The following is a 12,487-nucleotide window of genomic DNA, read 5'->3' as shown; positions in this document are numbered from 1 at the left end:
TGAGGGGCAGTGAGTGCTATCAGTACACCCCGCTGGGAGTAGCAGCCTGGCCTCTCTCCACCACGCAGGGCACCCTGGCCAGCCCAGCCCTCTCATATCTGAAGGGCATGGAAATGGCCAGGCTCCCTCCCCACAATGACCGTCCCTGCAAACACTCCACAGCGCTGTTCACAAGAAGGAAATCTGGCCCACGCTCCCCTAGGGAGCACCGCACGCACCCCCTTGCTGGTCCGGGATGCAGCCAGTTTTACATAACGTATTCTTTGCAATCAGAGCACCCTTGGTAAATGACCAACAGACATGGTTTTGTTTTACCGAAGTATTTTTACAAACATCAAAAATCATCGCAGGTCAAGTGTACCTATTTTTCACTTGAAAAATTCTTGCCACGTGATATACCTCACAATCTACCAGTCACTGCAAAGTGAAAAACACATGGAAGAAGGAAAGTGAGGGCAGGAAGTGGGAGAGAAAACACAGTGGCCCCAATTCACTGCATCCTCTTTCCACACCCATGGAAACTGACGGCCTAGGCAGTGCAGACGCCAAAGTGGGTCAGTCCATGCTGCATCCCTGTGGCCAGAAGGCAACGTGGCACCGGGGAGGAGCCAGGCTGCAACATTTGCCAGCTGCGTGACCTTGGCCAAGTCACTTTAACCTCTTTGAAGATGGTGGTTGGAATAACTGAATAGCATTTGTAGGGTATCCAGCAGTCTCACACAGCAAGCATTCAAAAATGGTAATGCCTCCCCAGAATGCAATTTAAATCAAAGCACCATCTGTGGCACTGCCTCTTAAAGAAATAGACATATGAAGATAAACAGCAAGGACCTACTGTATAGCACAGGGAACTATATTCAATATCTTGTAATAACTTAGAGTGGAAAAGAATCTGGAAGAGAATATATATACATATATATGTATATGACTGAACCACTTTGCTGTACACCTGAAACTAACACAACATAGCAAATCAACTATACTTCAATTTTAAAAATTAAAAAGAAAAACAAAGAGAAAGAAATAGACATATGAGGTTCATGTCTGCTTCGTTCCTATATATAATGTGGATGGATGGAAACCTCCCCTGACCCGGCCAGGCTCCTCTCTGCAGTTACCTGCACTGTTATAATCGGCCCTCCGTTCTGATAGAGGAGGGGCCTCATCTTGGGCAGAAGGATTCCCAACCACTTGTCCACAGCTGCAAGGTAATCTGGAAGACAACCAGGTTTAACACCATCACACGCCTTTTTCTACAAAGAGACACAACACAGCCTCTTACCCTGGGGCTGGCAGCAGAGACTGAACAGACTGGATTCAACAACCACTTTCTGAAATGGGGGGCGCTACATGCACTAAAAGTCTGCTAAAAGTGCCCTGCTGGGCTTCCCTGGTGGCGCAGTGATTGAGAGTCCGCCTGCCGATGCAGGGGACACGGGTTCGTGCCCTGGTCCGGGAAGATCCCGCATGCCGCGGAGCGGCTGGGCCCGTGAGCCATGGCCGCTGAGCCTGCGCATCCGGAGCCTGTGCTCCACAACGGGAGAGGCCACAACAGTGAGAGGCCCGCATACCGCCCCCCCCAAAAAAAAAAAAAAGTTGTCCTGCCGAGAGTTGTCTCCTCAGTGGAGCTCTGAGAGGACAAGGACCAGTATGCCTGGTATCTGCCCCTGCCATTAAGACAAAAAGCCTGCAGCACAGGAGGCATCCACCAATGTTTGTTGAATGACTGAGTGATGTGTCCTCTCTGTCACAGTTGAGGTTTTTAAAAATTAAGTTCTAATCAATTATACATTTACATTGTCAAATGGGGATAACAGAGTACATAGGTCATAAAGTTGCTGTAAGGATTAACTGAGATAAAATGTGGAAAAACACTAATATACTAAGAGCTTAAAATGTGAGGGTAGTACACTAAGAAGGAAATGCATATAGAACATAATATACTAGCCTTTTACACAGCAAATTTAATCAGCGTTAGCTGCTTTTATGACCAGCTTCATCACCAAGAGAAACTGAAGCCTTCAGAAGACAGAAATGCAGCTAAGAACTCTACTCAATTCTCTGTAATGACCTATATGGGAAATGAATCTAAAAAAGAGTTGAGATATGTATATGTATAGCTGATTCACTTTGCTGATTAGCTGGGAGTCAGCACCAGCCATGTCGTATTCTAAGAACAGAGGCAGAGAAAGCATTAAAATCAGCCAGTGAACCGCAAACAGGGCCCAGTGCCAACTCAAAGAGTTACCAGGGTATCAGCAAGATCTGGTCAAGTTGTTCAAATAATCCTTCTTTCCTAAAACATTCAGTATCTGGAGGAGCATGAGGAACACTCACACTTTTGCTAAACTTTCAGAAGCATTCGCCCAGGAGTACCCCAGCCTTTGAAATACCTGACTCTTCTGATATAAATTATCTAAGCTTTCTTAAATTCTCTTACGACATCTGTAACAACTTACCTGGATCACAAGAACGGAGAACAATAGATCCTTTCTCCAGTAGCCAAGCAGGTAATCCTCCCTAGGAGAGGAAAAAAAAAGGAAGAAGAGGCCATGATAAGGTCTTAGGGGAGACAGAAATTACTATTAGCAGTGAGGGGAGAGAAGAAAAATGTCATGGAGAAGGGGTATTTGAGCTGGGCTTTCTGGGTTGTAACTTTCAGGGCAATTAGAAATTGTAAACATAATAAAAATAAGATCACTGTGCATGAATGCAATGTTTTTTTTTTTGTTTGTTTTTGTTTTTAAATTTATTTATTTATTTATTTTTGGCTGTGTTGGGTCTTCGTTTCTGTGCAAGGGCTTTCTCCGATTGCGGCGAGTGGGGGCCACTCTTCATCGCGGTGCGCGGGCCTCTCACTGTCGCGGCCTCTCTTGTTGAGGAGCACAGGCTCCAGATGAATGCAATGTTTTGAGAATCAAAGCCTTTTCTACAGATTCCTCCACTTAACCTCACAACTACCCTGTGAGGCAGACAGAGGTCACACCATGAACTTCTTTCTACAGATGAGGAAACTGACTTCTGTACGTGACCACCAAGAGGAGGACCCATGCCTTGTGACCCCTCCCTGCTCCTCTCTGCCTGGGCACTGCTCAAGGTAAAAGACAACTGGGTTTGCTCAGTCACAGGCCCGTGTTACCTGGAATTAGAGACTTACCAACGCCGCTTTAGTTCACTTGCCTCCAGATCCCTGCCTGACCGCACACCAGGCAGGCAGGGCAGGTCTAGCCGCACTCACCATGTCCCACTCCGCACAGATGTACGGTCCAGGCCTCAGGATGACCAGCAGTCCCAGCTCATGTGCCAGCTGAATAAAATGCTCCACGTCGTGGTCCCCTGTGAACTCGTACTGTCCTGGCTGGGGCTCGTGGAAGTTCCAGGCCACGTACCTGCCAAGACACACACAGCCCCTTCCTGGAAATAGCTCAAAAAGCCAGGTGTCCTACATGAATTTCTGAACAGTCTGCAGAACTATAAACCCGCAGGACACACAGACATCTTCCTAAGGCAGACTCGCAGAAAAGAAGCCTTCTTTTGAGTTTTCACAGCAGCTACCAAGAGAATCAAACTTGTGGGGAACACTTTTAAGTGTATGACCCTCAAAGAACGCCCATTCCTATTTAATGCTTGACTTAAAAAAAAGGACAGAGTTCATGGACACAAATTACTGCTATGGAAAAATTACTTATGCCTGTGTAAGGGCTTAGGAAAAATGAAAATATCTGTGCTAAAGTAATAAGAGGCATACTTATTTTATTTATTTATTTTTTTGTGGTATGCGGGCCTCTCACTGCCGTGGCCTCTCCCATCGCGGAGCACAGGCTCCGGACGCGCAGGCTCAGCGGCCACGGCCCATGGGCCCAGCCACCCCGCGGCACGTGGGATCCTCCCAGACCGGGGCACGAACCTGCGTCCCCTGCATCGGCAGGCAGACTCCCAACTACTGCGCCACCAGGGAAGCCCCATACTTATGTTTTGAAAAATATTTTTCAATAAAAATGGGAAAACCTCCAAGCCCTGTGTCCTCCTAACAAAAGATTTTGTCAGGAATAGCCCGAAGGAGGTAAAATAACAAAAATTCTGGGACTTCCCTGGTGGCGCAGTGGTTAAGAATCCGCCTGCCAATGCAGGGGACACGGGTTCAAGCCCTGGTCCGGGAAGATCCCACATGCCACAGAGCAACTAAGCCCGGGCGCCACAACTACTGAGCCTGCGCTCTAGAGCTTGCGTGCCACAATTACTGAGCCCGCATGCCACAACTACTGAAGCCCACATGCCTAAAGCCCATGCTCCACAACAAGAGAAGCCACCGCAATGAGAAGGAGCCTGCACATCACAATGAAGAGTAGCCCCCGCTCACCACAACTAGAGAAAGCCTGTGTGCACCAATGAAGACCCAATGCAGCCATAAATAAATTTATAAAAAATAAAATTCCGACCAGCTCCTCGGGCTGCCTGCAGCATGGGACACAAACTTATTTATTTATTTATTTTTAAAAGTTAATTTTTTTAAATTAAATTTTTGGCTGCGTTGGGTCTTCATTGCTGCGTGCGGGCTTTCTCTAGTTGCAGCGAGTGGGGGCTACTCTTCGTTGTGGTGCACGGGCTTCTGCTTGCGGTGGCTTCTCTTGTTGCGGAGCACGGGCTCTAGGCGTGCAGGCTTCACTAGTTGTGGCTCGTGGGCTCTGGAGCGCAGGCTCAGTAGTTGTGGCACATAGGCTTAGTTGCTCCGCGGCATGTGGGATCTTCCCGCACCAGGGCTCAAACCTATATCCCCTGCACTGGCGGGTGGATTCTTAACCACTGCGTCACCAGGGAAGCCCTGGGACACAACTTTAAATATGAAGCCACCCACTGCCATCACAAAGGTGTCTTTGATGACCCCTGGCTTGTGTTTTTTTTCCACAATCCCATGGTTTCAGGGTTCCCTGGAACAGTCTTGGTCTCCCAGAACTTGGTGTTGAAACTACAGACATGTCCCAGTGGCCCTAGAACCAGAAAAACAAGTGGGATTCTTCCTAACTGTCCCAGGAATCTGCCGCTGGGTTTTCTCACCCTTTATCTTTGAAGAGTTATCAGCAATCCACAACAACAATGCAGAAACCAAAGTGGCCAGCCACCCCAACTTCCTTCTCAATTAGTCACTTTACAACAGCAGAAGAGATAAGGAGAGATAGTTCTGGGGTAAAATTCTGTAACCTTGGGCCATGGAATCACCCCAGCAGAACCACAAAGACAAACTAGGTTTCAGGAATCTACCCAACAAGGCATATCCCTCTAGGAGCTGAGAGGAGCTATGGTTGCCTACCAACACCCTTATCTTCAAATCTCAGCAGAACCTCTGTCCAAACACATGTGCCTGGGCAAATTTCAGTTTCGCCAGCTGCAAACAAGAAGGGTGACCTTGGAGAAATGGCATCATCCATGTAACGTGCCCTGCACACAGTAAACGCTCAACCATTGTTACTTCCCTTTGCCCTTTCAAGCTGATATCCACTTTATGATTTCTGGTGACAAAGTTCAAGGTTGGAAGAAGTAGTTAATTGTCTAAAGTAGGGACACTCAAGCCCATGACTAGCCTCTCCCGGGACCCCAGACCATGCTATTCCCCGTTCTGAGCAATGAAACAGCTGCGCCGAGAGATGCAGCTGGACCCTCCCTCCAGGGGTGGGTGTCCAGGCCCAGGTGAGAGCCCAGTGCCCTCCTACTTACGTCTGGATGGCATTCAGTCCAGCCATCTTCATCTTCAGCAGCCGATCCTTCCAGTAGAAACGGGGCACGCGGAAATAGTGAATGCTTCCCGAGATGTAGCGGAAGGGCTGGCCATCCTTGAGGAAGCAGTTGTGGCCGTAATCAATCTCGAAAGTCCTCTGGGAGGCGTTCTACAGAGCAAGGACGGAACCACATGAGAACTTCCACCCTCCGCATCTCAGAAGCAGACGCTTCAACAGTGGCAACTGACTCCCTACCCTCTTAGCTTGTGTACGTTCTTGATTCTGGGCTATAAAGCAAACCACTGCTAAGTCAGGGCATGGAGGAGCTACGTGCAGGATTCCAGAGGCCGGCACCAATGTGACAATCAGTGGGTGAGCTGCAGAATTTACATGCCCAAAGAGAAAACCCTGCTGCAGGGGACTCTTCGCAAGGTGTGGCGAAGCTCAGTGTGCTGGGGCTGGAACACACACACACATACCCTGGACCCCATGGCTGTGACCTGCCGGAGCTCTGGGTGTCCCTCAACAGGAATGCCGTTGTGCTGAAAGCAACAGATCAGAAGTCCGAAGCCCTGAAGCCTTATCCTAGGTGCTGCGCTGAGTCCCACAATGACTGAGCATCCCTCTCTAACCCTGCATCTCTTCATCCATAAGTATGCAGGATGCCAGACTAAATGAACTCTAAGGCAATATGTGCGACCCAATTTGTAGGTTGTGAACTCAACTTGGTGATGATTGGCACTTTTTTTAATGAAAGAGGATAGAAATATCAGTGTATTGCAGAGTAAAGACAAGTGTTTTTTTAAAAATTTGTTTTATTGAAGTAGAGTCGATTTACAATGTCGTCTTAATTTCTGCTGTACAGAAAAGTGATTGTTGTACACATATATACATTCTTTTTCATATTCTTTTCCATTATGGTTTACACAGGATATTGAATATAGTTCCCTGTGTTACACAGTAGGACCTTGTTGTTTATCCATTCTATATATAATAGTTTGCATCTGCTAATCCCAAACTCCCACTCCATCCCTCTCCCAACCCCCTCCCGCTTGGCAACCACAGGTCTGTTCTCTATGAAAACAAGGGTCATTTTATGAAATTTTGTTATATATACATATATAGAGTTGCATATGGTTGTATTTCTCTGTGGGGTTGAGATGTAAGATGTATTTCTATTAGCAACTAATCAAGATGCTTTCTTTTTTTTTTTTTTTTTTTTTGCGGTACGCGGGCCTCTCACTGCTGTGGCCTCGCCCGTTGCGGAGCACAGGCTCCGGATGCGCAGGCTCAGCTGCCATGGCTGACGGGCCTAGCTGCTCCGCGGCATGTGGGATCTTCCCGGACCAGGGCATGAACCCGTGTCCCCTGCATCGGCAGGTGGACTCTCAACCACTGCGCCACCAGGGAAGCCCAAGATGTATTTCTAGAAGTCAAATCAAAGTTTGAGAAACACAGTTTGGGGATCACTTCAGGAGCTGAAATGCTAGGATTTTAAAGGGAAGACCTCTGGGACTTCCCTGGCGGTCCAGTGGTTAAGACTCTGTGCTTCCAGTGCAGGGGCTTGGGTTGGATCCCTGGTCAGGGAACTAAAATCCCACACGCCATGCAGCGTGGCCAAAAAAAATTTTTTAATTGAAAAAAAAAAAAGAAAAAGAAAAGAAAGGGGAGACCTCAAAGGGGAGGCCGACTGTGAGGCAGAATAGAACACTGCCCTCTGGTGGATATAAAAAGGCAGCAATAGACCTCAGGTTCCAACAGGACAAGGGCTACAAGAGACCATTTAATTAGTGTCCTCCATTGTTGGTAAGATTCCTTGCGCATCTTTAGGCTTTTTTTTTTTTTTAAATCTCTTTTTCATAGCAGCATCACAGTCCATGAGAGCTTTGGGGGTTGCCTTTGAAGCCATATCTGGAAACATCAATGAGAGCAAAGGTCCTAGATCACACTTGGCCTGAAATCCAAATATAAAGTATTGTGACTGTGGGAATTCCCTGGCGGTCCAGTGGTTAGGACTCCAAGCTTCCACTGCAGGCAGCCCGGGTTCAGTCCCTGGTCGGGGAACTAAAGATCTTGCATGCCGCCAGGAGACTGCTTAGGGGCAACTGGAAAGCTTTACTGTATGTGAGTTACTAAAGCTAAACAAAAAAAACCAAATAATTTAAGAATCATTTTTTAGAAGGCCAGAGTGTCAATTTAATATCTCCAAACAACGCTTTAATTGCTACTCAAAAGCAAGAAACTCACATGATTTCTTATACTAGGTGCCCCAATGGATGACTTTGAAAACATCTCACAGCATGTATATGATTATGTCAAATAAGGGTTTCCCACAAGTTCTTTGAGTTCAAAGGTGGCCCATATGTTGGGGAAGTTGTTTGTACAGGTAGAAAGGGAGTGAGCAACTTCGGGCAGAACTGGGAAAAGGAAAGGGCTGTTTGGAGTTCGCTTGTCTAAGGGAAGGGATTTGGAAAAGCAGATGACGTTGGAGAGAAACGATCTGGGCAGATGGTGGAATATGGCCTTTGTCCCACAGAGCAGAGCACCCCTGCATTCAAACAACCTCAAAATCCAGCCCAAACATCAACCTAACAAGCACTTGCAAATATTACAAACACCTACTATGTGCTGGGTAATAACAGAGGGGAACCAACAGATGCAGCCACAGACCACATGAAGCTTCTGTCTAGCAAGGAAGAAACCCAAGAGTCGACATAGTGAGGCCTACAGAGCAAAATGAGGATAAAACCACCAGGTTGGGGCTTCCCTGGTGGCGCAGTGGTTGGGAGTCCGCCTACAGATGCAGGGGACACGGGTTCTTGCCCCGGTCCGGGAAGATCCCACATGCCGCGGAGCAGCTGGGCCCATGAGCCATGGCCGCTGAGCCTGCACGTCCGGAGCCTCTGCTCCGCAACAAGAGAGGCCGCGATAGTGAGAGGCCCGCGCACCGCGATGAAGAGTGGCCCCCGCTTGCCGCAACTAGAGAAAGCCCTCGCACAAAAACAAAGACCCAACACGGCAAAAATAAATTAATTAATTAAAAAACTCCTACCCCCAACATCTAAAAAAAAAAAAAAAAAGAATAATGGGTCTAAGCCGAGCCCCAGGATGAGGAAGAGTTAGCCAAGGGGATGGGCGACACAGGCAGAGGAAACTGTGAGCCCTGGTGGAGGGGGCTCCACCCTCCTGAGTTTTTTCCTAGTAAAATGTTGACACAAATTAAAGAGTCAGGGGCAGGGAGAATTGGAGAAAGGTGGTCAAAAGGCACAAACTTCCAGGGACTTCCCTGACAGTCTAGTGGTTAAGACTCTGCGCTCCCACTGCAGGGGGTGCAGGTTCAATTCCTGGTGGGGGCACTAAGATCCCACATGCTGCGTGGCACAGCCAAAAAAAAAAAAGAGGTACAAACTTCTGGTTATCAGGTAAATAAATACCAGGGATGTAAGGTACAACATGATGACTATAGCTAACACTGCTGTAGGATATACAGGAAAGCTGTTAAGAGAGTAGATCCTAAGAGTTCTCATCATAAGGAGAAGAAAATTTTTTCCTTTCTTCTTTCTTTCTTTCCCTTTTACTTTATCTGTATGAGAAGATGGGTGTTAGCTGAACCTATTGTGGTAATCATTTCACAACATGTAAATAAATCACGCTGTTCGCCTTAAACTTATCCAGTGATGTATGCCAATTATTTCTCAATAAAACTGGAAAAAGGTTAAACTTAAAAAGTGGACTGATGAAATAAATTATGGTTTCTATGGTATGTGTACTGCATATGAATGTACATACACACACATGATGAAATATTATGTACATCCTGAGAGTAATGACTTATTCTTGCCACTGTGGTAAGACCTCTGAGACAGAATAAAGAGAAGGTCAAGAGGTGTTTTTTAAAACACACCTGGGGACTTCCTGGCTGTCCAGTGGTTAAGACTCCGCACTTCCACTGCAGGGGGGGCGGGTTCCATCCCTGGTCGGGGAACTAAGATCCCGCATGCCGCGAGATGCGGCCAAAAAATTAAAAAAACAAAAAAACGAAACCTCAAAAAAACACACCTATGTCAGCTCCTGTGGATAGTCCCGCGCGAGTTCAGTGTACAGTGTGCTGACAGTGTCTCATCTCAAGCTCACCCGTCAAGTCTTTGTGTCTTCCCACCCACACGCCACGGGCACCTGCTCACCCAGGAACCCAGGTGTCGGGGGGAGTCCACGCACCTCGGAGCAGCCCTCAACCAGTGGGAGTGGATAACTGCACCCTCCTCTTTTTTTTTTTTTTTTTTTTGCGGTATGCGGGCCGCTCACTGCTGTGGCCTCTCCCATTGCGGAGCACAGGCTCCAGACGCGAAGGCTCAGCGCCATGGCTCACGGATCCAGCCGCAGCCGCTCCGCGGCATGTGGGATCCTCCCGGACCGGGGCACGAACCCGTGTCCCCTGCATCGGCAGGTGGACTCTCAACCACTGCGCCACCAGGGAAGCCCCACCCTCCTCTTTTAGGCAGGCAATTCGGGAGACGTTCCGTCTGCTCTCCAGGAGACCTTGGCAGAATCACGGTCGTGTTGCCCAGAGTGAGAATCTGTCCCTCTTGGGCCGCTTCCCAGATCACCTGCACTCCAGCCCTGGTTTCATGTTTTACTTCTAGAGGAACCCAAATTAAGACACTTGGTACCAGAACTGTCCTACACAGCAGATCCTCAGGATGTGAGTCAATACCTGGATTTCTCATTTCCTGTGCGTCAAACAGCAGGAAGAACACTACAGCTGGTGCTAAGTGGGTGGCGACGGCCCATGGTATGCAAACACACACGATAAGGCCCTCACCTGTGCAGGGCTGGGAGTGGGCATCTGCATTAGCTCTACCCGTGGAATGGGGCTGAGGGGTGGGTGCTGGTAATTATAAGGATTGTGAGGTTGGCTGGTTTTTACTAACAGATTGGAAGCTTTGAAGAAAGAGACCGGTTGACAGGCTCAAATCAGCCACCCACTCAGGGCATTCCGTGAATGCCAGAGGCTACCATGGCAATGTTTAAAGAGACCTACATCTCCTGCCAGAAAGATAAGGCCAGGACTTAATTGGGGAGGGGGAGGGGGGACACTGGGAGGGGATCTTGAGGGGGCAGAACACAAGGCAGATAGAGGGGAGTGTATGGACATGGTGCGTTCTCCCATGTGTGAGCTGTCATCTTGGTAAAGGTGCCCAACCCAGTCCCTGTGCTGTTGGAACCCAGTTCCTTGGAACTTGGACATGATATTGACTTACAGGAAATGAGGTGGAGGTGCCCAGACTGCCATGGAATCCTGAGGAAGGTATGAGATGGCTCCAAGAAGTGAGAAAGTAAAAACGGTGACCAGACACCCCAACATCTGACTATACTCCCCAGAACTGTCCAGAGAACACACCCTTCAGTAAGGAACACAGCAGTGAGGAGGGTCCTGGTGTCCTCCAGAAGTCCCCTGCGGGCTGTGCTCTGTGGGCAGGGGGTGACAGAAGATGCTCCCTTGTGTCTTCGAGGGTGATGAGATCCTGGCATAACTAAAGAGGTACCACTTAACCACCAGATGCAGATGGACATAATCACCACCACAACTAGCTAGGCCAGAGTGGCAGCTGGGGCGTGTTGACAGAGGTGACTTCAGGCAAGGGCTCAGAAACTGCAGCATTCCTAGAGGGTGAGATGGTTGGCCAACCAGTGAGGGTGTTGATTGATGTGTCTCGCAAGAAAAAAATCAATCACTCGTGAGCAAAAGGCTGAGGTCAGCCCCTGCAGTGGAAAATCATGACTCCTTCATCTGGTTCCCAGCTCTGAGGTGGTTCTACAACAAACCGCTGATGGAAGGAAGGATTGGATGGATCCCCGTGAGGAAGGGCCCTGTGATGCCACCCTAAGTACACACAATAAATATTCCTTCCCCAGTGGGACTTAGGACACCTGTGTCCTAAGGAAAGTGCACCCCCAGACCTCATCAGGACTGTTGGATGCAGTCTGGACTGGTATGTATATACCAGGGCTCCCGAATGCCACCATCCCCACCTTGTTGCCACGGGAAAGGGCCCACGTCCTTCTCACTAGTCAGAGGACCTACCCTATGGCGATGTCCCTGGTTCTGAGTGCAAACTGGGACGGTTCTACTTAACAGCCCCCAGAAGCCTCCCCATGAGTAACAGCCACTGTGGAGGGAAGGGCCAAACAGATGTCCTGGAACTGCCCACTGCGCACCTCCACCCAAGATGATTCTGAACAAGCCCACAGTTCTCCTGGAATTGCAGACACTGGTGCCTCTACCACAAAGACTCAGTGGACATCCTCATCACATCCCCATTCAGATCACCGGGGAGCCCCTGCCAAAAACAGATCGTGCTGGATGGTGGTGGACCACTTGTTTAACCAAGTGGTAGCCCCAGTGGCAGCTGTGGGACAGTCAGCACAGCCTCTGGCATTTGGTCTGTGGCTAATCTTTTCAAAACTATCAATAAAAAGGGTCAAAAGCAGTTGGTTTTTAAGTGGGCAGGACAGCAGGACACATTCTTTGTCTTGCTCCAGGGACCTGGTAACTGCCCCGCTCTCTCCCATGAGACACCTCGACTGTCAGGACACTCCCTGAGCTGTCACACTGGTCTGATATACAAACAACAGCATGTTATTTGGACCTGGGGAGCAGTGACAAGTCTCTGAAATGGAAGCTTAGAAAAGCAGCAGAGGGGATGATACAGACAGATGCAGAAGCAGCATCACCTAAGAGACAGCCTCTAACTGGTGACTGTCAGGGCCAA

The 12,487-nt window shown here is 48.6% G+C and overlaps 1 protein-coding gene across 3 annotated transcripts in view; it reads right to left on the bottom strand.

Annotated features, from left to right (window-relative positions):
* The window catches only part of GLB1 (galactosidase beta 1), a 90,902-nt gene that overhangs the window by 62,473 nt on the left and 15,942 nt on the right, over positions 1 to 12,487 (bottom strand). For all 3 annotated transcript variants that reach the window (XM_032648559.1, XM_032648560.1, XM_032648561.1), the window contains exons 2-5: positions 5,713 to 5,882; positions 3,239 to 3,389; positions 2,460 to 2,520; positions 1,119 to 1,213 (exon numbers count right to left, since the gene is read on the bottom strand). In XM_032648559.1, the coding sequence (XP_032504450.1) occupies positions 1,119 to 1,213; positions 2,460 to 2,520; positions 3,239 to 3,389; positions 5,713 to 5,882 (477 nt within the window). The remainder of the gene's footprint in view (positions 1 to 1,118; positions 1,214 to 2,459; positions 2,521 to 3,238; positions 3,390 to 5,712; positions 5,883 to 12,487) is intronic.

The sequence above is a fragment of the Phocoena sinus genome, chromosome 11 (assembly GCF_008692025.1).
Source record: "Phocoena sinus isolate mPhoSin1 chromosome 11, mPhoSin1.pri, whole genome shotgun sequence".
In the NCBI taxonomy this organism is placed as follows: Eukaryota; Metazoa; Chordata; class Mammalia; order Artiodactyla; family Phocoenidae; genus Phocoena; species Phocoena sinus.
Note: the sequence above shows the minus strand (reverse complement) of the source record. Positions and strands in the feature narration are given on the sequence as shown.